The sequence below is a fragment of the Cyprinus carpio genome, chromosome A6 (assembly GCF_018340385.1).
Source record: "Cyprinus carpio isolate SPL01 chromosome A6, ASM1834038v1, whole genome shotgun sequence".
NCBI classification, from domain to species: domain Eukaryota; kingdom Metazoa; phylum Chordata; class Actinopteri; order Cypriniformes; family Cyprinidae; genus Cyprinus; species Cyprinus carpio.
In genome coordinates, this window is record NC_056577.1 from 25,777,451 (window position 1) to 25,801,244 (window position 23,794).

Here is a 23,794-nt window from a genome sequence, read left to right on the forward strand (position 1 = left end):
TATAGAAAGTATTCACATGTGACAAAAGAGAAATCAGAACATCATTTAAAAAAAAAAATAAAAAAAAATAAGACATATATGAAACAATACATATTAATAAGGCTGGCCGTTGTGTCTGTTAATCTTTGGTCTAATACATATTTCTTCTATATTCATTACCATGTCCCCAGGTTAATCTTGTTAATTGTGGTTAATTGTGAAACCTTACATTTGTAATGTTTAATTACACGCGTTACTTAATTGCATAATGCAAACTGTTCTCTTCTCTTGTAGAAAATTTGAAAGCCTGTCTTTTAACAGTTTTTACACTTACAAGGTAACATATAAAATTAACAGGAAGCATCACTCCCGTTGCACGTCTTCAGTTAATATGTTTAGTTGATAGGATTTTTTGGCAAACATAAACGTCACCCTCTGCTCATTCCTCCTTATGAATCAGTTTTGAAACTGAGATGACACCTTTGTGCAGTGTTATTCACATTACAGAGAACCTTCAAGGAAAGCTGTGCACATCATGCTTGCAAGGGTCTTCCTAGTCCTCATCCTTTTCCATCTTGTATAATTTGCAACTGCATGTATCTGAAGGCAATACCATCCTATGTGTGCATGGTTTGCTTACTGTGAAAGGATGCAATTATATCATAGGAATTTCACTCACTGCTCACTGCTCACTCACTGCTCTTGACTGAATTACTTAGCAGTTTTAACAGTTTTTTTTTTTTTTTTTTTACTAGTGGGTGCAGGACACTATTTCATTTATGAAAGTGAGTATAGCAAAATAAAGTAAACTGTGACATGCCCAAAAATTCTTCATACAGTGGACTGTTGAGAAATGTTGAAGGTGTCTGAATAAATTTTGGTTTGATTGTATATTTAATTTTTACAGTGACGACTATGCAGTGCTATTTAACATTTGATTATTCAGTTTCTGCACCTTGAATAACTTGAAAAACTTGAAAAAACTTAAACATTATGTAAATAGCACAAATAAATAAATAAACAAACATACAAAATAAACAATTTCAAACAAGGAACCTGCACTGGGGCCCCGCAAACCCCAGCTACGGCCCTGGCTGGATGTGAATATCCAGGAAATATCTATGAAAAACACAGTTTCACAGATCATATAAGGTTGTGGGTCACAGTTAATCCAGAAATGAAAATTCTGTCAACAGTTACTCACCCTCATGTTATTTCCAAACTTGCATTTTCTTTCTTCTGTGAAACAGAAGAGAATGTATTTTGAAGTAACTTGTTTTTGTCCATCGTTCACTGTACACACTTGTGTCGTGACTTCGGTCTGATCTGCCGTGTTCTGTTGTTTGTTAGTGTCTGTGTGCCTTGTCTCAGAGCACATGGGTTTTGTTTTGACAGCTCGCTATGAGCTCTGCTGTCAGTGTGGCGTTTTCTCTTCCCACTCGTTATTCTTAACTCTCATTAGTGTTTTCTGACACACCTGTTGCCATTCATTCCTCATTAGCCCTCCCTATCTTAGATCCTCTCGTGGTTAGTCTTTTGTCAGACCGTAGTTGTATGTTGTGCAATGCTTCGCTCGTGACAATCTTGTCATGTTTGCCTTGTCTTGCCGTGTTGTCTTTTTAGACACCAAGTGCTGTTTTATTATTGTTTTCAACTGCTCCATCTAGTGATGAGAAACCGAGGCTTTCTGACGCGTTTGAGGCTTTCATGAAATTGTGCCGAAAAACGGTTCATTACTCGAAGCTTTCAATACAATGCACATTAGCGACATCTGGTGGTCGGAATTGTTTTCTCCACAATATCTCACAGAGGATGGTTTGAAAAAGCATGTGACCAAACAAAGCTTTGGAAGTCCGAGTCCGTGACATACAAGAATGGAATCAATCTGGGATCAATACAGTTCTATCTAATATGATATAATTAGATAGAAATTTGTGCCAGTAAGACCACAACTCGTGTCATGTATAGCTTGGTCAACGGATTCACATACTGATCAATAATAGGCCTATAAAATACACAAACGTGATCATAATTAATCATTTACGTGTGTAGCTGAAAAAATAGTTCGGGTAAACTGTTACGGTTATGTTCTGTTCTGAGTCTCTGAGACCCCATTTATAAAACACGAATAAATGTACTGACTGCACTCAAAGTGGCTGAATAATCATTTTATGCATCGGGTGGGATCGTGAAGCACCATTTTTTTCAAACCAGCTGTCCCGACCTTCCGATATACTGCATGACGTTCGACGCTTCATCGTCATCAGTCACGTGGTATTGCCATTTTGATACAAGCACCTGCACAGTGTGTGATACAATAGTGGTTTGAAAACTGCGTCGGAACAAAGCGAGAATAAAAGTTACGCCTTCTTTCTTTGCGTGAATATTTGGGCGGTGTTATGCAAATTTTCCCACATCGTGACGTAGCCATGTGGGGGTGTGTTAGAACGAGCCGTTTTAGGGGGGCGTGGTTGACTCTTAACTTTTATAAAAAATATCTCTTTGGGTTTGAGACTTTAGTCTTTGCAACTTTACAGATCTTCTTTATGCACCAAGAGCTTGTAACTCTCTAAAGAGAAAGGAAAAATTTAAATTGCATCACATGACCCCTTTAAAAAACACATTTTTAACTGCAATCGTAAATATTCACTGCATGCAGGACTTGACTAACTTTTTTTGCTCTCCAGCCACAGTGGCTAGGGGTTTTCCAAAATTAGCCAATCACGTATTTTCACTGGCAAATTAGGTTTTATATGACTAAAGTTACTGTGTACTAAAAATTATTTAAAATGATTTTTTTTTTTTTTTTGCCTATAAAAAGGGTGTTTTTTTCCATTAAATGCCTGTGTCATCTTTCATTTCAAACTCTTATGTTATTAATAATTTAATTTAATATAAGACACTATAGGGCTGTTACCAATCAAATGAAAACAGTATTAACAAATGTTATGAGCTTGGTGTTTTAAATCAGTTTTTTTTTTTTTTTTTAATATACAAATACGAAATGTTGGGGAAAAAATGCAATGATAAGCTACTTTTAAATATGAAAGAAAAACGTCAGTAGGTGGCAGTAAGTAAGTGACCGTCTTAAATTTTTTTTCAATTGCTAACAAGCGTTTACCAATACTTAAAGTACTTTTTCTAAACTCTTAACACAGCAACACTACATCACACAATTAGCCAAATAGTTAATTTTCTGGCCAAAACCACATTTTGTTAAATAAATACAAACTCTACATTTCAAAATGCTGAATACCTTTTTCTACATATACTAACTCTATCAAAACACAGCAAACCCAATTCAAAATTGAGTAATTCAGACAAAACATTATAACTACCTTTCTATCCAATAGGAATATATAGTCAATCATAGCACAGTGACTGTCAAAATACTAACAGTTTATGGCTTTACAAAAACTGCATAACTTTCTTGTACGTTTGACATACATGTTTCAGTTCTACCTGCATATAGACAATATAAAAATCCATTGTTTTTTGTAATTTACAGTTTTTTACAGACGCTAGGACACATTTATCAATACTTAGGCCACTTTTGCAAAATTCTTCACACAGTGAGCACAACAGAAGTCTATACTGTATGTGGGCTAAACTGAGGATCAATTATCATTGTTTTGGCACAAAATGCATTCAATGACTACATCTCTCAAATTTCATGAATTCTTTTCTCACTCAGACACAACAACTGCCAAAAACTCTTTGTACAAACAGGCCAATTTACAATTTATTAATTATTGTTTTCTGTTTTGTTAAATTTTTGTTTTATGTTCAAAAATATTATAAAAATGTGTAAGACAGCAATTTGCTAAATTTCTACAGTAATATTTGAATGAAATATATTTTAAATCTTAAAATTAAATGCTATAAAAACAATTATAAATATGACCATCCACATGATCAAATGTCCCTCCTGGACGCAATGAATGCTGGATGCCTGGACGTATCAGCAGAAGATTGCCAGGGATGGATCAGGCATGCCAGAAGATTCTTTCCTAGGTGTATTGCCCTAGATGACATAAGATGTGATGTGGATGAGAACCTGTGGCCAAATGGAGAAGACCGAGTAGATTAGCATTACAATTGTATCTGTATCAGTGGATGGTGTGTATACAAATTCTTGTATTTTGGAATTACTCAGTGCAAAAAATAAAAAATAAAAATTAATAAACGACATAAAATATTGATGAATTCTGCATCATGTCTGATTCATTCCAGTAACATATATTGCAGTGAATTATAAACAGAGATGTGTCCTTGTTTTACACAAGAAAACACTGTATAATGCTACATGTTGTTAGTGTTTTTTAGGTCGTTGTTTTGTGGGTGACAAAGTGTGTTTGTCGGCTGTCAACCTTTGCTAGCGTTCTGGAAGAATGAGTTGATTTGAGACCTGAATAAAGTGTTTTGGTAGTTTCAGTGCATTTTGAATGTGAAATTAACTGATTTGCCAAGCTGAAAGTTGGTTAAGAGAACTGTGTGAAGAGTTTTGCAAAAGTGAACTAAGTATTGAGAAATGTGTCCTAGCGTCTGTATAAAACTGTAGTTACCTTCAACTGAAACCCATTTTAGATTTTTAAGTGTTGAATGTGTTAATTCTTGGCAAAATACTATCTAAAACTGAATGAGTCATTACTTTATAGAATGTACAATAGAAAAAAATAGCGTCATCTATGCAGAAATTCAATTGGAACCTTGATTGACATTGCTCTCCAGTGGGAGGGGGTTGGATGTGGATGGAGCCCCATGGTAGCTGATGCCAGAGATCAACAAAAATTACAACATACATGGCCTTTGGTTATTATGCAAGTTTTCATCACAGGATAAAAAAGTAAAAACAGTAATTTTGAACTTTTTATCTCAAAATTTGGACTTCTATTCTTGGAATTGCGAGTTTACATCTTGCAATTCAGACTTTATCAGAATTGTGAGATAAATTCACAACTGCAAGAAATAAAAGTCAGAACTGTGAGATGAAAAAAAGTCACAATTACCCTTTACCCTTTATATTCCATGGCAGAAATAAGCTTCCATAGGTTCCACATGTGAAAGAGGGAAAAACAAACAAACATAAAAATGCACAGTCCAGCACACATTCTTACCCCTCCCTTACCTCTTCTTCTCCCTTACCTATCTTCTTCTGACCTAACTATTCCTCTCCCTCTCCCAGGCATTATTTTTTCTCTCTCTGATTCTTTGTGTTGTTCTGCACCAGCAAAACCAGTTCAAATAGGTCTTTTTTACTCTATGTTGACGTAATTGAAAGAGCATCAACACCTGACTATTCCTCCCACTGAGACTGGAATCAGCTATTTTTAAATATTTTAGTGATCTGTTACTTAAAAATGCTTATCAGTTGTTACAATATTTTGTATAGAGATATTTTTCAATACTTTTGAGTTGCTGTTGTTGCAGAAGTAGAGGCTTTACACTATATTTAAAGTTTGGAACATTACGTCTTCATTTCTGTCATGCTGTGTTTAAGCATATGTAAAAAAGATAAGAAAGATCTTTGATTTTGGTATGGGGTAAGCTTGTGTGAAAATAAAATTTAAGCATTTTAGAAACGTGTTAACTTACTGAATATTGTGTGAAAACAACATGAATTTTGTTAAAGGTATGGTCACAACAGACTGATGTTGTGCTAATTGTGTATAGTGTTTTGAAAATGTTACTACAGACTGGACAAAAGGATGTTAGCAATTGAAAAAAACTGTAATGAGTGAGTCATTGAGCAGTGAGTCAAACGATTCGTTCAGACGGCTGATTCATTCAAGAATGAATCACTGAATCATTGACTCAAATTATTATTTTAAAAACGTGAATCATTCAGTAAGGAACCACCACTGTGTGTTGCTCAGAGATGCGCAACTGTTCTGCTGTGATCTTTGGAACTATTTTCGTTAAGCAAATGTACCAAAAAGAGTCAACACTGACAATATTGTACTAAAATTTAAGTCACTTAATAATCACTACTCGTTTGAATTCTTTTATTAAATCAATTTCAAATTTGCAGTAGTGGTTTTCAGGGAAAACTGCACTCTCTTTGTCTGAAACTATGTATTAACCACAGTATGTTTCTTCTGTGTGCAGTTATGTTCATTTGTTTTGATTTCTCCACCATACTGTACAGTTCTCTTTCACTTACCCCTTCAAAATATCCACATATCACAGACAAACATTCATGACGAGCTCTGTCCAAATAATAATAATAAAAAAATTGATTTGGACAGCTATAAGAGGGACATTTAAAAATATGTTTGTGGCCAAATATACCAAAAGCCTATAAATCCTAAACGAAAACTCAAAACCATGAAAGGTGAGCACATGCAACTCTTGATTCTAAAGAAGTATGTAAAGTTTCAAGGAGATCTGACCTTAGGTGGCGCTATAACACAATATTGCTATGATAGGTGACCTTAACTTGCTAAAAAATGTTAATATATTCACACTGTTCATATATTCACACATACACTGGATCTTCATATCATACAATAGATCTCCTCATTCTGATCAGCTTTGACTCTTGGACCACTGCTGTCAATCAAACTGTTCCTTAAATACTTGAGATTATATAAAAAATCTACTTTTGCAAACTAGCCATAGGTTTTTTTGCTCAACCTAAATAAAATAGGTGCAGTACAATTATTTGGACTCTCATTGTCAATAATTATCAAAGCAACGCTGAACAGCTTTGCATTTGAACAGTTATAACAGGGCCATTTAATAATATGGTCTTTACCTAGTGTACCCAATTCCCTGTAAATCACATCAAATGCATGTGTCATGATTCTAGAACAAGTATGCAAAATGCAAAATTGATGGAGCTCGGACAATAGTTGCCTCTAATAACAGTTAAAATGGTGAAAACCATATGTTTCAATGGCAAATTCCCGGAAATTGCCATTATAACGAATAGATGGCAACAGAGGACCACTAATTGGCTCATAGTACTCAATAACTAATTGGTTCATTGTACTCGTTAATTATTTTCACATGTTTTGCTTTTAGATTCATACTTATACATTAAGAAATCACTATCATATCATGTAAAATCACATTTTGTCAAAGTTTACTATTTTACTTATACATTGAGGAATCACATTTTACAATTATGGCTCATTATGACTGCAGTGAAAAACTGTGCAATTGAAAATTGTGTTATAAAAAGAAGACATGCAGTAAGCATTTTGTTACCTATAATTTACTTCAGATCTCTATATCTGCAACAAAACATGTTTGCATGTGTGTGCAAGTATGCTTAGTGTGTATTAAGTATTATACATAAACCCTTTGATTTCAGTGTGTGTATGTGAGTGTTACATTATTCATTATCATTGATGTGTTCTGATGTCACCCTAAAATTTCAGGTTGGCCTAGACCACAACAGCATTGATGCATAAAGGCCTTAAAGTGCTTGAACCCTGTTATTCGCTGCTTGAGGCTATATTTTATATTAATGTTCTTCAGACCGGAAAAAAAAATATATCTTTTAAGGTCTGTTCACTGAAAGGTTCTTTGGGGAACCCAAAGATAGATTATTTTGGAACCTTTTTATATGGACAAAACCTTGACACATTTTCCAGAAAATCTTATCTTGTGTTCGTTCCACAGAAGTAAAACAGTCGTACACATTTTCAGTTTGTATCACCATGCATGATAGTAATCATGTGGCATCTTACCACATGAGGCCCCAATAGGGAACAGGTTTGTACCAGTCTGGTGAAAGGACAACTTCTCTCTTTTCATGTCAGCTAAAAACACAAGTACTCATTACAGTTTAAGCAGTAAGTGGCGGATGACGTGACTTCAGTGGTGTCAGGGGTCAGTTGGACCAGGACCCATCAGACATGCAGTAAAGGGTGATTATGTTGGGGACGTTTGTGTGCCTCTTTGATGGATGGGGCAACTGTGGCCCATCATAAATTTGTAAGTATACACAGCAACTATTTGCTTGAGGACTTTTGGCATTTTAAATTCAGAGACAGAGACAGAGATGAGAAGAAGTGATGGATAAACAGAAGAAGAGTAGAATCACGACATGGGCTGGAATCAAACTCTCCAGCATCACAGTACCACATACACCAACCACTAGCCCACTGCATCAGCAGTAATACTCACTTTTCAAAGAATCTAGGAAACCTAAGCAAACCACCATCTTTACCGGTTTTGACAGGCATCACACAGAAGTATTCAAATACTGTCTGATAGACAACTTCTCTCCACCTACATTCTCTGCTATGGGTAATAAAAACATTGCAGTCACCAGCATTATCGAGGTTATCTATAGTGCGTAGTACAAAAGGAAGGACCGCAGCATCAGAAAGGATCTCTAAAACCTCTGTTGATAACGTCTGTGCCAGACTGAAAAAAATTTAGAGTCGGAAACAGTTTTTTAAATTTTATTTTAATTTGTCAGGTTACTTAAAATTAATGTGAAATAGCATGCACAACCCATTTTACTACAGTAAATAAACATATATGCTCTTCTTCTGAACGGACTTTCCTGTTGTGAAATGCCACACAGGCTATTAGATAGTGTTACCAATAGCTACTGGCCACATGTTCAGAGTCAATAAAAATGCTAGAAAACAACATTAATTAAAATCTGTTAAAATTAAGTCTTGGAAAAACAACATTGTCAATACAGAATACAGGGGAAAAACACTAATGCATGACCTTTTATGGTTTCCATAAACAACCACTGCTGATTTGCTCCATAGTCATTTGCTCTGTTATGTCAGTGGAATAATACTATATTCTTTTCTTTTGCTTGACCTGTAATTAAAAGAATAGTAATAATTTATTTTTAGTCTATTAATTTAAGTCTATTGCTACAAACATCTACAGTTACTGAAAGCTGATGAAAGCTTAAAAATCTCTTGTTTTGTGTGCTCAGATTTGCAAGTAAGCTGTGACCTTTCATTTAAAGACCAACATCCACCCACAAATATTAACTCCAAATATATGTCACGTCACTGTACTGGCAGTGTTAAATCCATCCATCTTTTACAAATCATGAACAGTGAGGGAAAAGCCTGAGATCTACCAAATCTTGAGAGAAATTTGCACCTTTGTATCTAGGGAAGTGACATAATATCACTATATGCAGATATCGTCTATTTTGAATCAGATGGATTGGACCATTTTATAGGAGTCATATATGTCAAAGGAACAGTTCACCCAAAAATTTAAATTTGCTGAAAATGTACTCAACTTCAGGTCATCAGAGATGTAGATGAGTTTGTTTCTTCATCAGAACAGTTTTTGAGAAGTATAGCATTACATCACTTGCTTGCCAATGGATCCTCTGCAGTGAATGGGTGCCATCTGAATGAGCATTTAATAGCTGATAAAAACATCACAATAATCCATAACAAGTAATCCACATGACTCTAGTCCATCTATTAAAGTTATGTGAAGTGTAAAACTGTGAATTTGTTAAGAAACAAATGTGCACATATATATATATTTGATCACTGAGTAGGTGTGTGTGTTTGACGTCTTGCAGGTGTCATGTGCAGGTGTCATGTGCACAAGTCTCTTGAACAAAGGATACACCCAGCAGAGCTGTTGCCGTTTCAGTGCAGTTGACTGAAGTGGTCTATGTGAAATGTCATGCTCTGCATGAGGTTTACGTCACATAAGCGTACATCAAACTATGACACATTCACACTTTTTTCCTTTCTTTCTCGGTTTTATGTAAGCTATTAAAATTGATGAGCAAACCTATGTCACATCCGGTGCACCACAGAGTTCATGTTACATATTGTCATACTCATTTATTATACATGCAGCTCAAAACTAAAAATACAACTATTGCAAGCAGTTCAACTCAACCATGAAAAACATACTTTTTTTTTTCATGTTTTTGTTGTTGAGTCTAACGTACACAAAAAGCTGTGAGCTTTAGCATACAATAATATAAAACATACAATAATATAAAAATGTTTATATTAAAAATATTAACTAATGTGATTTTTTTATTAAATATTTCACATAAAGCCATTCATATAGCCATTCATAGAAATTTTATTTAAAATACTGTTAAAAACAAACCCGTAAATGAAATGTATTTTGGCTATGCCACTTACACTAGATCAGTCACATTAAAAAGCATCAATTCAAACATTTTTAACCACTTCCTGTAAAATAGACCAAACAAATTATTAAATTTTTTGTACTATCGAAAAATTTACTCTTGAATTTAGTTTGAAATGTTCCTTCCATGTCCATCCACAACTACATTCACATTTTGATAGAGAGTTTAAAGTTTTGCAAAACCTTTCCAAAAAGCCAAAGGCCATTTCATAGACTGGGTCTGTAATTTCTTGTTTGTATTATCAAGGTTTAAATTTAATGGTGCATATTAATAAAGATTCTCTAAATTCATAATTTCAGCTTATTCTTAGTAAAAGAACAGTTGGTTGTAATATTGCAACAACCTACTCTCTGTTACAAGAAGTCCATTTAAAAACGTGAGGGGAACTCTGATCTTCTTTGACAGGAATTCAAAGGACGTGGTTCCTTCTCAGATGAAGTAAGGAAATCAACAGGTTCCAAGATTATTGAGCTCTCAGACCACTTATGCAAAAAGATTGTATCACAAAAATTCTGTTGGTCATGCAAGCACGGCAGAGCATGGGTTATCTTTGCAGAAAACTGATTTTAGATAAAAAAATAAAACCAACCAGCTCAGACTTTGAGATCAGGGGCCCATTTCAGAAAGGAGTTTAAGTGAAAACTCTTACAGTTTTTCTCAGTCGCTTTGGTACATTTCTCGAATCATCCTTGACATTTGCAAAACAGTAAGTGCATTTCTCAAAACAACTGGTACAAATAGCAAAACACCATGGATTACCTGCAAAAGCCAGTCTCTTGCTCAAAATCCTTAGTTCATCTCTCCAAAAATAAATATCTGTGTCAATGAACATGTCAGTGCCATCAGAATGACAAGTCTTTGTGTCACTGTGTACGGATAAGACACTCAAATTACTTAGTCATGTTATCAATATAACAGTGTACTCTGGAGGGATGTTCTGATGTAAACTATGGCAACATTTTGGATGACAGTTACTGCATTGAACATTATGCCATATGCTTATGTATGCCATATATCCATTTCAAAAGTACAAATTTACACATTACTGTATGTGGGATATTGATTGAAAGAGACTGGATAGAATTCCTAGTTACACTTTTACTAGTGGTCTGACCAAATAAATAAAATAATAAATAACCCTTTACAATGTCATTGTGATATAGAAAAGGAAAAGAAATATGGGCACAAAGATGAAAATAATAAAGAAGAAGACCACTGTCAAAACTTGTAACTCTTGTGTTGTCCTCTGTCTATGCTTTCCAACTGAAGATTCATGAGATGAACCTTTGAGCTATTTCAGAGAAATGCTTTATCATTGGTTTATCTGCATTCTCTCCATTAGTCAAGATTCACTTGCACAATTCATGCCAAATTTACAAAAAGTTCTAATAATAATGTGTAAAAAAAATGTGCTTGGCAGTTTATGACAACTAGATGAACCATTTTGCATTCAATGACTTATACGATGAACTAACGACAAGATGTTTTGAGGGGAAAGACTACTGCACAGAAAACTATATAATACATTTTGAGCAACATGACATTAGCAACTGATAATGTAGGAAACTGCAGATAAATGTGCATAATCAATTACATGAATGTATAAAAGCAATCGCAACTTGTTCAAAAGAATGAGAAACTGGTTTTATGATGTGTATAAATGACTAGATGATGTGGAGGTTGTACAAGTAGTTTTGAGAATTTCATTTCTGATTTGAGAAATGCACCAAAGTGACTGAAAAAAACTGTGTGTTAACCCTGAAATGAGGGAAACTCTAGGTTTTCCGTTTCAGAATGGGAGGTTTGTCAACCCCGAAAAAGCAGGGTAAGTCAAGCCCGTTTCTGAAAGAGAGGTAACTTATACTCGGAGACAGTTACCATGGTAACTTACTCTATGAACCTAACCTGGTCAGGAGCAGGCTTTCTTCGATAAACCCAGAGTTTCTTTTGGTCTTCTCCCCGTTTTTAAAGCGCAAGCGATGTTTGAATACTTCATTCATTCATGCACGCTGAAAAAATGCTTTTCTTACTAAGTATTTTTCTTCTTATTTCAAGTACAAATAATAATAATAATAATAATAAATTAAATCAAGATGGATTTTCTATATAAGAAAATGATAAGATGCAGTCTTGCTTCCTGGGGCGATTTAAATTAAGAGCATTTTACTTAAGTAAAATTATATGCCAGTGTGGTAATAAAAATAATCTTAATGCAAATGCAAAACAAGATTATTCGGAGTGTCTATTACTAAGTGTGAATCTACTGGAGCTTCGTCCTCCATTGTCACATTAAATTAAATATGACACACGTGAACAAACGGCTTGAATGGTGTAGGCAATAACTCATTGGGCGCGTAGAACTATCTTGGAAAGCGATTGGTCGGGTTCGAATCCGGCTTTTGCCGAGCTCGTTCTTCTTACTTGCCCCCCCGTCTCTCTTCTGCCCCAGGCACCACTGAACTATGAAACCACCCCCCCCCCCCAGATCCCACATCTCCAGGTCCTTCCACCCCCCCTCCCTCTAACATACGATGACATGCACCAGTCACTTTGTGCAGCATTGGTCTGCTCACTACCTCATTCACCATGGAACTGACGTCATTCTGCCACCTCATCAGTCAGTTTAAATAAAATTACTGCTCTTGAGCCCTTTGTCACTTTAATCAGACTGAATAAGCAATTTTTTTATGCACTAAAAATCTTTTTATCTGCACTGTTTGTTCACTGGTTTGCACTCTATCTGCGATGTGCCTTGCGCTGCTTTTATTTAACCTTATTTTTATTACATTTTTTTCTATTATGTCTTTTTTACATTCCCTTATTGTATAGTTTTATCTTATATTTTATATTTGATCTAGATTTTTAGGCTCTACTGTTAGTGTTATCTGTATGCACCGGGGGTCTGAGAGTAACGCAATTTCGATTCTCTGTATGTATGTACTGTACATGTGGAAGAATTGACAATAAAGCAGACTTGACTTGACTTGACTTGATAATATATCACATTAGAATTTATTCTCAATAAAAATTAAAATGTTCTAAAAGTGGAAGTAAAGTGCCTAACGAGTGTTTAATAATGCTAAAAGTATTTATAATTTTAATAAATATAATTATTTACAATCTGTTATTATTGCATCCTGTTAATGTACAACAATACTGAGGCGCAAATGGTATGTATCTGCCAGTATAAAGTATAAATAGCATCTAATTATTATTTACACTTAGCCTGTTGCAAAGAACTGCTACTTTTACATGGTAAATAGAATATAGGCTATCACGATTTTCACTAAGTGTAAATAGCACCTGGAGCTATTTGCACTTAGCCTACTGTAAATAGGATCTATCGCTAAGAAAGTAGGCTATGTTAATTCCACTTAGAGTAAATAGCCGCTGCCATATTTTTCTTACCCTATTGGCAGATCATTTGTAAAATAAGAAAAATAAAAAAATATTATTATTTTAGTTCAATAACCTACCGTTCTGCCAGTTTTCACCTGTGATATTATAACAGTGATAATAATTAAACTTGTATTGAGTCTGAAGTATGCGTCTTTTTGGCGGGAGCTATTGCTAGCCTATGGCGAATCGTAATAACGGAGCTCAATATTGATCATGGCTTTTCATAGTCGTGGTGCACGCGCTAAACTCAAGAGTCAACCTACACAGAGTTGAATGAACTTACACAATTCAGCTGTTCTAAACCCGAAAACGCAAGAGTTTCCCATCTCAGAGTAAGTCAACTCAAGAGTTCAAGTTTTAACTCAGAGTTGGTTGAACCTCCTTATTGAAACTGGCCCCAGGAAGTAGTGTTATTTTTGTCTGCACATCTTGTTCTTGACATCTGCAGCCGTTTAGCCCTGTAGCTACTTCGAATAGAAGAGAGGAAATGAAAATATATCAGAATCTTTTAGCTACTACGAACATCCTCTTATGTATTCATGTGGAAATTACGTTCTATACAGTTTTTCACATGCTTTCCACTCTAATTTCCCCCCACTGAAATTCGTGGATTGAGCTGGTCTGTCAGGGATTTTTGTGGTTAACAAAACCTGATTTCTCAGTTCATATCCTTTACAAAAAAGTTCTGTGCACTTTAACGCAAAATGAGACGTCATCACTTTTTAAAGTTTATTAGCAGCGTTTGAAACAAACAGAAAACACATATAGAAATTATCTCCACTTTGCTCCCCCTTAATAAGTAACGCATGATAAAAATAACATATCATAAATTCATCTTCGGTAGCCTACATCTCATTGGTATATTTATCAAAAAATAAATAAATAAAATTAGTCTTGCAGTAGACTAGTTGGTAAAGGCTAAGTCATCACAAGCCTTATCTAAGCAGTCAAACTCTAGTTTTTCTTTAGCACAAAACCAAGTAAGCAGATGCTAGTTTTAAATCAAACGGTTAACAGCCTTGTGGCTTTGTAAGAGGAAGGTGCATAACGGCATTTAGCTTCAGTGGAACGCGAGTACTGCGTGGATGGAAAACGGATGGAAAAGATCAACCGAAAGCTGTCGCCTCCTCAGAATCTCAGTGTGTTTTGCGTTTCTAGAGACAGAGACAGGGGACGTTGTTGACTATCGGAAGAAACATAAAATGTAGGAGGGGACAATACCAGCTCGATGCGGCTATAAGTACACTTTAATACAAAGATCTACATGATGAAAATGCATGATTATATATTGGTCTTAGTTTTGAGACCAGAGCACTGAAGTAAATGCAATAATAATAATAATAATAATAATAATAATAAGAAGAAGAAGAAGAAGAAGAAGAAGAAGAAGAAGTTTTAAAAAAAATTACAAAATTTCAGTCAAAACACCTGAGAACAACGACAAAAAATAAAATCAACCTGATAAATGCTACAGAATATTAGATTTAGTCCTTTATTTAAAGTTGTAAATTAGACACCATAATCAGACACATTGCACAGAATGACAACAAACATAAAATAAAATATTACTGCCTACAAAAAAATGTCACTGGTTTATACAGCCCATTTATTTCCATTTCACAGAAACAACATTAAAACTTTATAATTAGGCTACACGCACAAAAAAAAAGGAAATATTCTCAGAGTTGTCTTTAGCCCACCTAAATATGGGAAACTCAGTTAATTTGTTCCTTAGTAAAACAAGCATGCATATGCACACCATCTGAGATATCAAAGTAGCATAAAGAGGCATAAGACGGCACACTCACTTGCAGGTGATTCTTTATTACCAATGTTTCGGCACAACGCCTTTGTCAAGGTATATTTTCGTATAAGGTAAGGAGAGGTATAAATAGACAATCACTCTCAGGTGTAAACAAATCAATAAATCTCAGTCCAACTAACAATGAAATTGGAATTAAAATCACTCCATCAGAACACATAGTTCGTCCATTTGTATAAACATTGACCAAGTACACATTAACTTACAAAAACACATCATACAGAAAACAACTCGGATCAAAATCCACATTCGGAATCAAAGTGTTCAATCTATGAATCCAATAGGCTTCCTGTTTCAGCAAAATACGATCAAAATCTTACATGAACAGATACCTTGACAAAGGCGTTGCGCCGAAACGTTGGTAATAAAAAAAATCACCTGCAAGTGAGTGTGCGGTCTTATGCCTCTTTATGAAACTCAGGTAATTTGTCACATTTCTTTCAGGAACCCATGAGTCACTGTGGCAACATGTAAATGACTCTATATAAGGTTACGGCATCCATCGATCTACCTACAGCTGTCGACTGAAGCTCAGGCAATGTGAAGTTTGCATTTCAAATTCACTAATCAGCAGATTTCGAAGTAGAGCTATCTCCAAATATAATGAATTGAAATCAATTCACCGCTTATATTAAATTAGCCATCTGAATTAAAAAAGATGAGCATTTACACTTCAAGTGCAATGTTTAAATATTACTTTGAACACCTTCACATGTGGATGAATTTGTTTTGGAGCCCGATGTTTCAAACCGGTTGCCCGAAACAGGTGTAAACGGGTCTTAAGCAACCACTAATGTAAGCTACTTTTGACTATTTATATCAGTGTTACTCATTGCGTGGCTCCATGGCAGTAAATAATACGATGATATGATCATGCAGTCAATACAGATATTTTATAAAAACATTAAAAACAAGCAGGGCTATAACATAACTTATTAAAAAAACACACCACGTCTACACCGGACGCGAGTGGAGCGATACGACAAAAGACAATTGAACCCAGTGATGTTGTCTACACGATGCAGCGTGGCGCGGCGCGACACGATCCCCATCAGTAGACTGATGTCTTATTCTATTTATGACGAACTGTACTGACGCTAAGTTCAGATGATTTGCAATTGTTGCTTTGTGGATTCAAGTGTAGACAGACTTTTAGCCGACATTTAGCGCAGCGGGGCGGCACGACAATTGTCGCGTCCGGTGTAGACACGGTCAGACAGTGCTGCTCTATTACAAATGATTTATATTATATATATGTATACCATTGAAGATGGAAATATAGACTAGAAAAGATATTTACACTTGCTCTGTCCTAAATCCATGACTCACTGCGGAGTTGCCAGTTTTAATCTTAACAGCTCTTAACTCCGCATGTGTAGGCTACTTGGATGGTTAGCCTTTTTAAATCATCTTGTCTCAGTTACAAATTTGACTGGTAAATGATTAAGAATGATAAACCCTTTTGTATTATATTGCCTTGCATATCAGCGATGACAGATTAATGAAAAAACATAGGCTACTATTTATGACTGGATGTAACTTTTCAGTTAAAGTGGCTCTCCGATTGAAGTTGCCCTATCAGTGCGGCTCCCATGAAAAAAACATAGCGAAGACCACTGATTTACATCATTCTGACAACATCCACTGAAGCGCATTAAAATATTTATAATAATACAATATATATATATATATATATATATATATATATATATATATATATATACACACAAACATATATGAAGAGCTCTTTTCCAAAACGCGATAAACGCCAAATTTAAAAAAAATGAGTTCCGTCATCCCATTGTGCTGTGTACTGAACCTATTCTCTGCTCCATCAATGTTTCATGCCAAATCGCTATATTTCCTTGTTTAAAATGTACTGCAAGATGCAGTTTCTTTCCAAACCGCTATAAGCGCCAAACCTGTTTTTAGCCTAAATGCGATATATCCTCTCGACCAATCAGAATTCGGCGAGCGTTCGACGCAATCTTGGCGGCGCTCTGAAGTGGGATCTTGTTTGTGTTGCTCAGTCTTCAAAATGAGTGCTAATAACACTTTTGATGGCCTGGATGAGCCAGTGAGACAAAAGAAAACGCCGACTGGACAAAGGAAATCACAAAAAACAACAAAAAAAGAAGCTTCGCCACTCAGGTGGCACGTTAATACCCCACTGTGGGATGTCAACACAAGGCTGGTGCGACCGGTTTCTGTCAGGCCGAGAAGCATCTCACACACTATGTGCTTAGTTTTATGTATAGCGGAAAATGGTCCTACTGTTTACGAGTTTGACACTTTACTGAATGCCAGTGTATTACTGAATGACTTGCCTATGAATATCGTCATCATTATTAGTTTTTTTTTTCATGCATATGTAGTGGACAAATTGTTCTACTTGTTACAGGTTTGACACTTTACTTAAAAAAAGACTTTGAATGTATTACTAAATAACTTGCCTATTGAATATTGTTATCATTACTATCATTACTTTTTACTGGTTAGGCACTGAATGACTATTAACCTAAATGTGTTACTAAATGATTTGAATGTAATGTTAACATTGTTGTATTTTTATTTAATTAGTGGTATTTGTATGCGTGTTATTTTTAAATGATTTGTTTTATGTGGTGGACAATATTGAAACAATATTTATTTTATTTTACTATTTAGTTTGTTACTATTTATTTTATTTGGCTGTTATTTATTTCATGCATTTGCATTTATTTGATTTATATTAATTTATAGTATGAGTCCCTGATGTCATATGTTGCATGTTCTTTTGTTGTTGTTGTTGTTATTTTTTTATAAAAAAAGACATAAAACCAACAATTTTTTGAAAAAAAAAAATGGATTTGTAGCATTTTGAAAAAAAAAAAAAAAATGGATTTGTAGCGTTTTGAAAAAAAATAAAATAAACTTTGAATTTATAATTAACAATATTGTTGTTTGATTTAGCAATCATTTTTTAACATGTTCAGACTGAGCCAATAGACCATTTTAACAGGATGAATTAAATATTAACAAAATGTATGGGTGTAGGTAAAAAAATGTCATTTTCATGAAAACTACTAAAATGGATTTATAGCGTTTTGGAAAAGAGCTCCTCATATATATATATATATACTTTCCTCTACAATTAAAGACAATTATAATAAGGGATTGACTGTTTTTTTTTTTTTTTTTTTTTTTTTTTTTTTTTTTTTTTTTTAAAGATAGTTCCCCCCCAAAATAGGGTGACCATATTTTAGTTTTCCAAAAAGAGGAGAGTGGCACCTCTTTTTGGAAAACTAAAATATGGTCACCCTATTCTGAGGTGAACTATCTCTTTAAAAAACAGGGGCGGGGCAGGGGGCTGGGGTGTGGTTGGTGGTGCAGTGTTAATTTCGTAAACGAAGACGACGACGAAAAATATTCGTTAACCATTTTTTCTGTGACTTAAAGACCAGACTTTGACAAGCTAAAACTAATATCTGATGATAAAAAAAACCTGACAAAATTTATGCCGCATCTTCGTTAACAAGAAGAGATGGCGCTATAAATAACATTATAGTCAAAAAGTTGACTATAATGTTATTTGAGACCTATACTGGGCATTCAAAATACATCCTACAGGCTACTGTCTTGTTCTCAAAACGTGCGTCCCTGTTATTGGATTGCAATCTGATAAGGGGCGTTTGCATATCTAGTCTCAGTATGGAAGCGGCAGTGGATGGATAGGCTACCAAAATGCGAACTAGCAATCTGAAACAATGGCCTCAGCACCTGAAAAGGTAGGGATAAGGTGACCAGACATTCCGTTTTTCCCGGGAGTCACAATTCGTTGTCGATTAACTTAAAGCTAGTGATGGCAGGGTTGGGCGGAATCGCGCTGAAACGGTGCTCTCTCCTCGCCCACGCTCCACTACTTTAGTTTTCATATATAGCGCGCGATCAGTTCTCAGTGCTCAAATACACACACAGCAGTCCAAATGTCTATCGTTTAGAGTATCTCACGTAAATACAGTAGATTATGGATTAAGTGAATTTAAACAGGTGGGTGAAAACTGAAGTGTGTCAGCATTACATGCATGCCTTCCATCTTAAAGGGACAGTATTCCTAATGTTAACCAACAAAAGGTGTTAAATAAATATAAGTAAACCTACTTTATCTGAAAAATTAGTTTAATTTTATCTCTTTCGTATTTGAAAAGGGAGCAACTTGTAAAAATTATACATATATATAATGTATAATGAACAACTATAATTTTTACAAGTTGCTCCCTTTTCACTACTGTTAAAGGGATAGTTCACCCAAAAATGAAAATTGTCATAATTTATTCCAAAGTTTTTCCAAATTCAATCCTTGTTTCAAATTTCTTATAAGCTTCATTGATTTGGTCTAAAGAGAGAAGAATAAATGACTATTTTTTTGTTTGTTTGAAGACTACATATAAAATAGCTACCAAAATAAATGCTGGTAACTGCAGTGTGACTAAAAGTAATGACTAAAAGTTGACAAAAATGCAATGACTTTTCGTCGACTAAAACTATGAAAGACTCAAATGACTAAAATGTGACTAAGACTATTAAGCATTTTCGCCTCAAGTTACAACTAAATCAAAACTTCCAGTCAAACTTAACACTGGGTTGGTGGTTAAAGTAATGCCGAAAGTGCCCAAAGTAGCGCAATTTCAAATATCAAAACTCAAAATATGTCATTTCCATACCTAATATACATATTTTACAGTTACCGTTAAGCATATTTATCATAAACGCAGCTAAAAAACTTCCTACCAGTGGCTGTCCTTCACAAAACTTAACATCTAGAACAAGTTTTAACATAATTAATGTAAAATGTTTCATTAAGCAATCAAATGTGATTTCTGCAACATTTCAAACCTTTTACCCACGGGGGAAAATCAAGCCATGGCAACAGTTTAAAAGTAACCCAATCTAAAAAAAAAAAAAAGAAGCGGACTTGACAGCCCTGAATCCTACACAAGCTGCAGGAGTCAGATTTGACTGGTTGAGAGGAGAAATGACTGACAGACCATGCTGGAAGATTTGCTGCTCGACAGATCCTGAGCTCATTGACAAATATCTGATCTTCCAGAGAGCATGCGTGATTGCAAATAGAAAGTGAAAGTGAACAGCGAGTGCTCATTCTAAAGAGATTATATTCTCCACATATTGATAGCGGCCCCCTGATGCGCAAGAATTATATGAAATATTAGAATGTTTGTGGGAGCTGGCGGGACTGGACAGTCTTTTTCAGGGCTCCAATACAAAAACCCAAATAATGAATGGCGACTGTAGAACGCAAAAGCCAAATCCCGGATATTTTGGGCGATTTAGAAATCCCGGCTGGACGCATTTTTCAAGGTCCAAAAAGAGGGCATGTCCGGAAAAAAGAGGACGTATGGTCACCCTACCCAAAAATAAAAATTCTGTCATCATTTACTCACTCTCGAGTATTTCCAAACCTGTATGATTTTCTTTCTTCTGTTGAGCACAAAAGACAATATTTTGAAGAATTTTGGTACCCAAGCAGTTGACGGTAGCTACTGACTTCCATAGTACAAAAAAAAAAAAGTCATTGGCTATCATCAAATGTTTGGTTACCGACATTCTTCTTCAAAATACCTTCTTTTGTGTTGAACAGAAGAAAGAAACTCATACAGGTTTGAAACAACTTGAGGGTGAGTAAATGATGCCAGAATTGTCATTTTTGGGTGAACTATCCCTTTAAGTGGTGTTATTAAGTGGAAATTTAATGAAGATAACAGCAATTAAAAACTAGTTATAAAACAACTGATATTGCGTACAAAATATTCCACAAAAAGAAACACTGATGCCATTAACAACAGCGTTAGACAAGCAAAGACTGGCACTTGTCCCCAGATTCTTCAACAGGCTTTCTGCATACACTTTCTAGAGAAAATAAATGTAAGAAGGATGAATATAGTTTAGCCACACACAGACACATGGTCGTATGGTAAACAAAGGGTACTCCACCTTTTCGAAAATCCACTTTCTTGTGGTTATGAATACAGTGGGCGACTGTACACTTGTGGTACAGGACTCCAGCCAGCAGAAGAATACCAGCGCAAAGAATGACCAGCCCTAAAATGAAATATGCATGAAATCTTAGCAAGAAAGATACAAATTGCAACAGATTACTAAACCTAGAAGCAATAAAGGAAGATTACACAAACTGTAGAGGCTGTTTTTTTGTGTGTTGTTGGAAGAGGAGTCTGTAGTTCTTGAAGTGGCCTTAGAAGAGATTGTGGTTGTCTGGAATGGGGTAGTGTGGGTTTTGGGAGTTTCTGTCACCTCTATCGAGGCATTTTTGCAGACAGCATCAGAAGTGCCTGTGCCTGGGGTCCCAATCCCACTTATACACCTACAGAGCAAAAAAATAAATAAAAAATATTATAAAGGGATAGTTCAGTAAAAAAATTATAATTCAGTCATACTTTACGCATGCCAGTGTCATTATAAACCTGTATGATTTTTCTTCTGCATAACACAAATTCTGATAAATGTCTCAGTATTTTTCTTGCCTATACAATGAAAGTTTTATTTTTTGGACAAAATGGCTGAACCATTCTTCAGAATATCATCTATTGTTCTCCAAAGGGGCAGGGGAGGTTGGGGGTTATACAGTTTGGGAATGACATGAGGAAGAGAAACTGATGACAAAATTAAAATTTTTGGACTTAACTAGCCCTATGTAGTTTCAGTGCTGAGTCATCAGACTTGCACAAGAGGCTGCTTATTATACATCGAAACAAGCTTGAGATCATTAATATGCTTTAGGGTCATTCAACCTTTTTACTGGGGAATTTTTATGCTCCCCCCAAATGAGTCGGCTATAACATTTTAAAAGGGTCCCCTTCGTATCTCTGGGCTCGGGGACATAATTCCTGGTTGCCTCCCCTTGACAACAGCCCTTTGAATTGGCATTTGCATGAGGCTATCAAACTGTATATCCTTTGAAATGAACTTTTTTTGCTATTCATAAAAACTTACTCTCTCCATTTTTGACAAATTGAGTTTTCTTTGTCTGTGAAGAAGCCATCCTCACATTTTTTGCATATTCCTAGAAGAGACATAGTTCAGGTTTCATGAGATGCTCTTTAATTGTTTGATGTGATTCAGTAAGGCAGGATTTAATGTTTACCTGTTTCATCTATTCCAGAACCTTTTTCACAAGAGCAAATCTCTTCCTTTTCCCGATCAATGGGCGTAAAGCCTATTTTACATTTGCATTTAGTGTCACTTGTAAATGTGCAAGAATTGAGCTCGATACTTCCTGAGGGGGGAAAAATTATGTAAGTTATTGTTGACAATTTAGAAATAATTCGTCTCAGATTTTGCCTTCTTTTGTACACATCCTATTGTGTAAGTTAAATGCCACATATTGAGTGGTTTACAATATCTTACAGCATTACATACATTATACACTAACATTCTCAGTTACTAAACCAATCTAAAAAAAAAAAAAAAAAACAGCCACTTACCTGTTTTACATTTGCTGCAGTTCTCACAGTGAAGATATGTTCCACTTGTAGATCTGTATTGGTTTTGTGGACAGAGCTCACATTTTTTCGTAATATAATTTTGTCTATGACCTGCAATTAACAGTGACCGATATCCATTTAAACCCATCAGTAAAATCACAAATCCAGGTATTTAACAATAACCATACATACCTGCTGGACAAGATTCGCTTGCATTTTGGTGAAGTAACAGTATACACAGAAGAGTTGAAAGGACTTTCATGTAGAAGAACATGACATCAGTACGCTGTTACAGAAAGTTGGAACTGCGTGCAACTCTCAAATGAGAGGAAATTACGACTGAAACCTCTACCCATGCAACAGACAGAGAGGTGAGGTTTGAACTTTGTATGAAAGGCAACTTTCCCCACTGTAACTGATTTACGTCACCCACATTGGAAAAAAAAAATTTAGGATTGTGTTTTCTTTAGTTGATAATGTCAAAAGACTTAAGTTGAATGAAAATACATATTTTATAAAAAGCCATTCACTTTATTTGTTGAATTCGATTGCTCTGAATCTGATTGGTGCATGTCAAATGGTTACAAAATGAAACAAGACATCTAAAAATGCTCTAAATTTAAGACATTTAAATTTAAAACTGAAATTTGAAGGACTGCCTCAAAACTGTATCACTTGCTTCTGAAATCCTTGCCACTTATTTCTGTAATGTATGCTTTATTAATACAACAAAATCCATATTTTATCACTCTGACATTAATTTTCTAGAACAGAGCAAACATGGATGTAAATTATGACTTATCAAATTAAATTATGATCTTATTGGACAGCCATTTGATATTTCTAACATTGCAAATTTAGTATAATAACTGTGACTTATCTGATGGTATTAATTCAGTTCTTTTGTTATGTTTTCAAGATAACTGTTTGTTGTCACATTCAATTTTATCTTTTTTACCCAAAATTTTAAATGACAAA

The 23,794-nt window shown here is 35.0% G+C and overlaps 1 protein-coding gene across 1 annotated transcript; it reads right to left on the reverse strand.

Annotated features, from left to right (window-relative positions):
* Positions 1-20,937: 20,937 nt before the first annotated feature.
* Positions 20,938-23,168, reverse strand: LOC109089120 (tumor necrosis factor receptor superfamily member 10C-like). The gene is made up of 7 exons (XM_042758720.1): positions 23,009-23,168; positions 22,817-22,927; positions 22,477-22,608; positions 22,326-22,395; positions 21,503-21,696; positions 21,309-21,416; positions 20,938-21,224 (listed from the first exon to the last, which is right to left on the reverse strand). The coding sequence occupies exons 1-7, from the start codon at positions 23,088-23,090 to the stop codon at positions 21,163-21,165; spliced, it is 759 nt and encodes a 252-aa protein (XP_042614654.1). The 5' UTR covers positions 23,091-23,168; the 3' UTR covers positions 20,938-21,162.
* Positions 23,169-23,794: the final 626 nt, after the last annotated feature.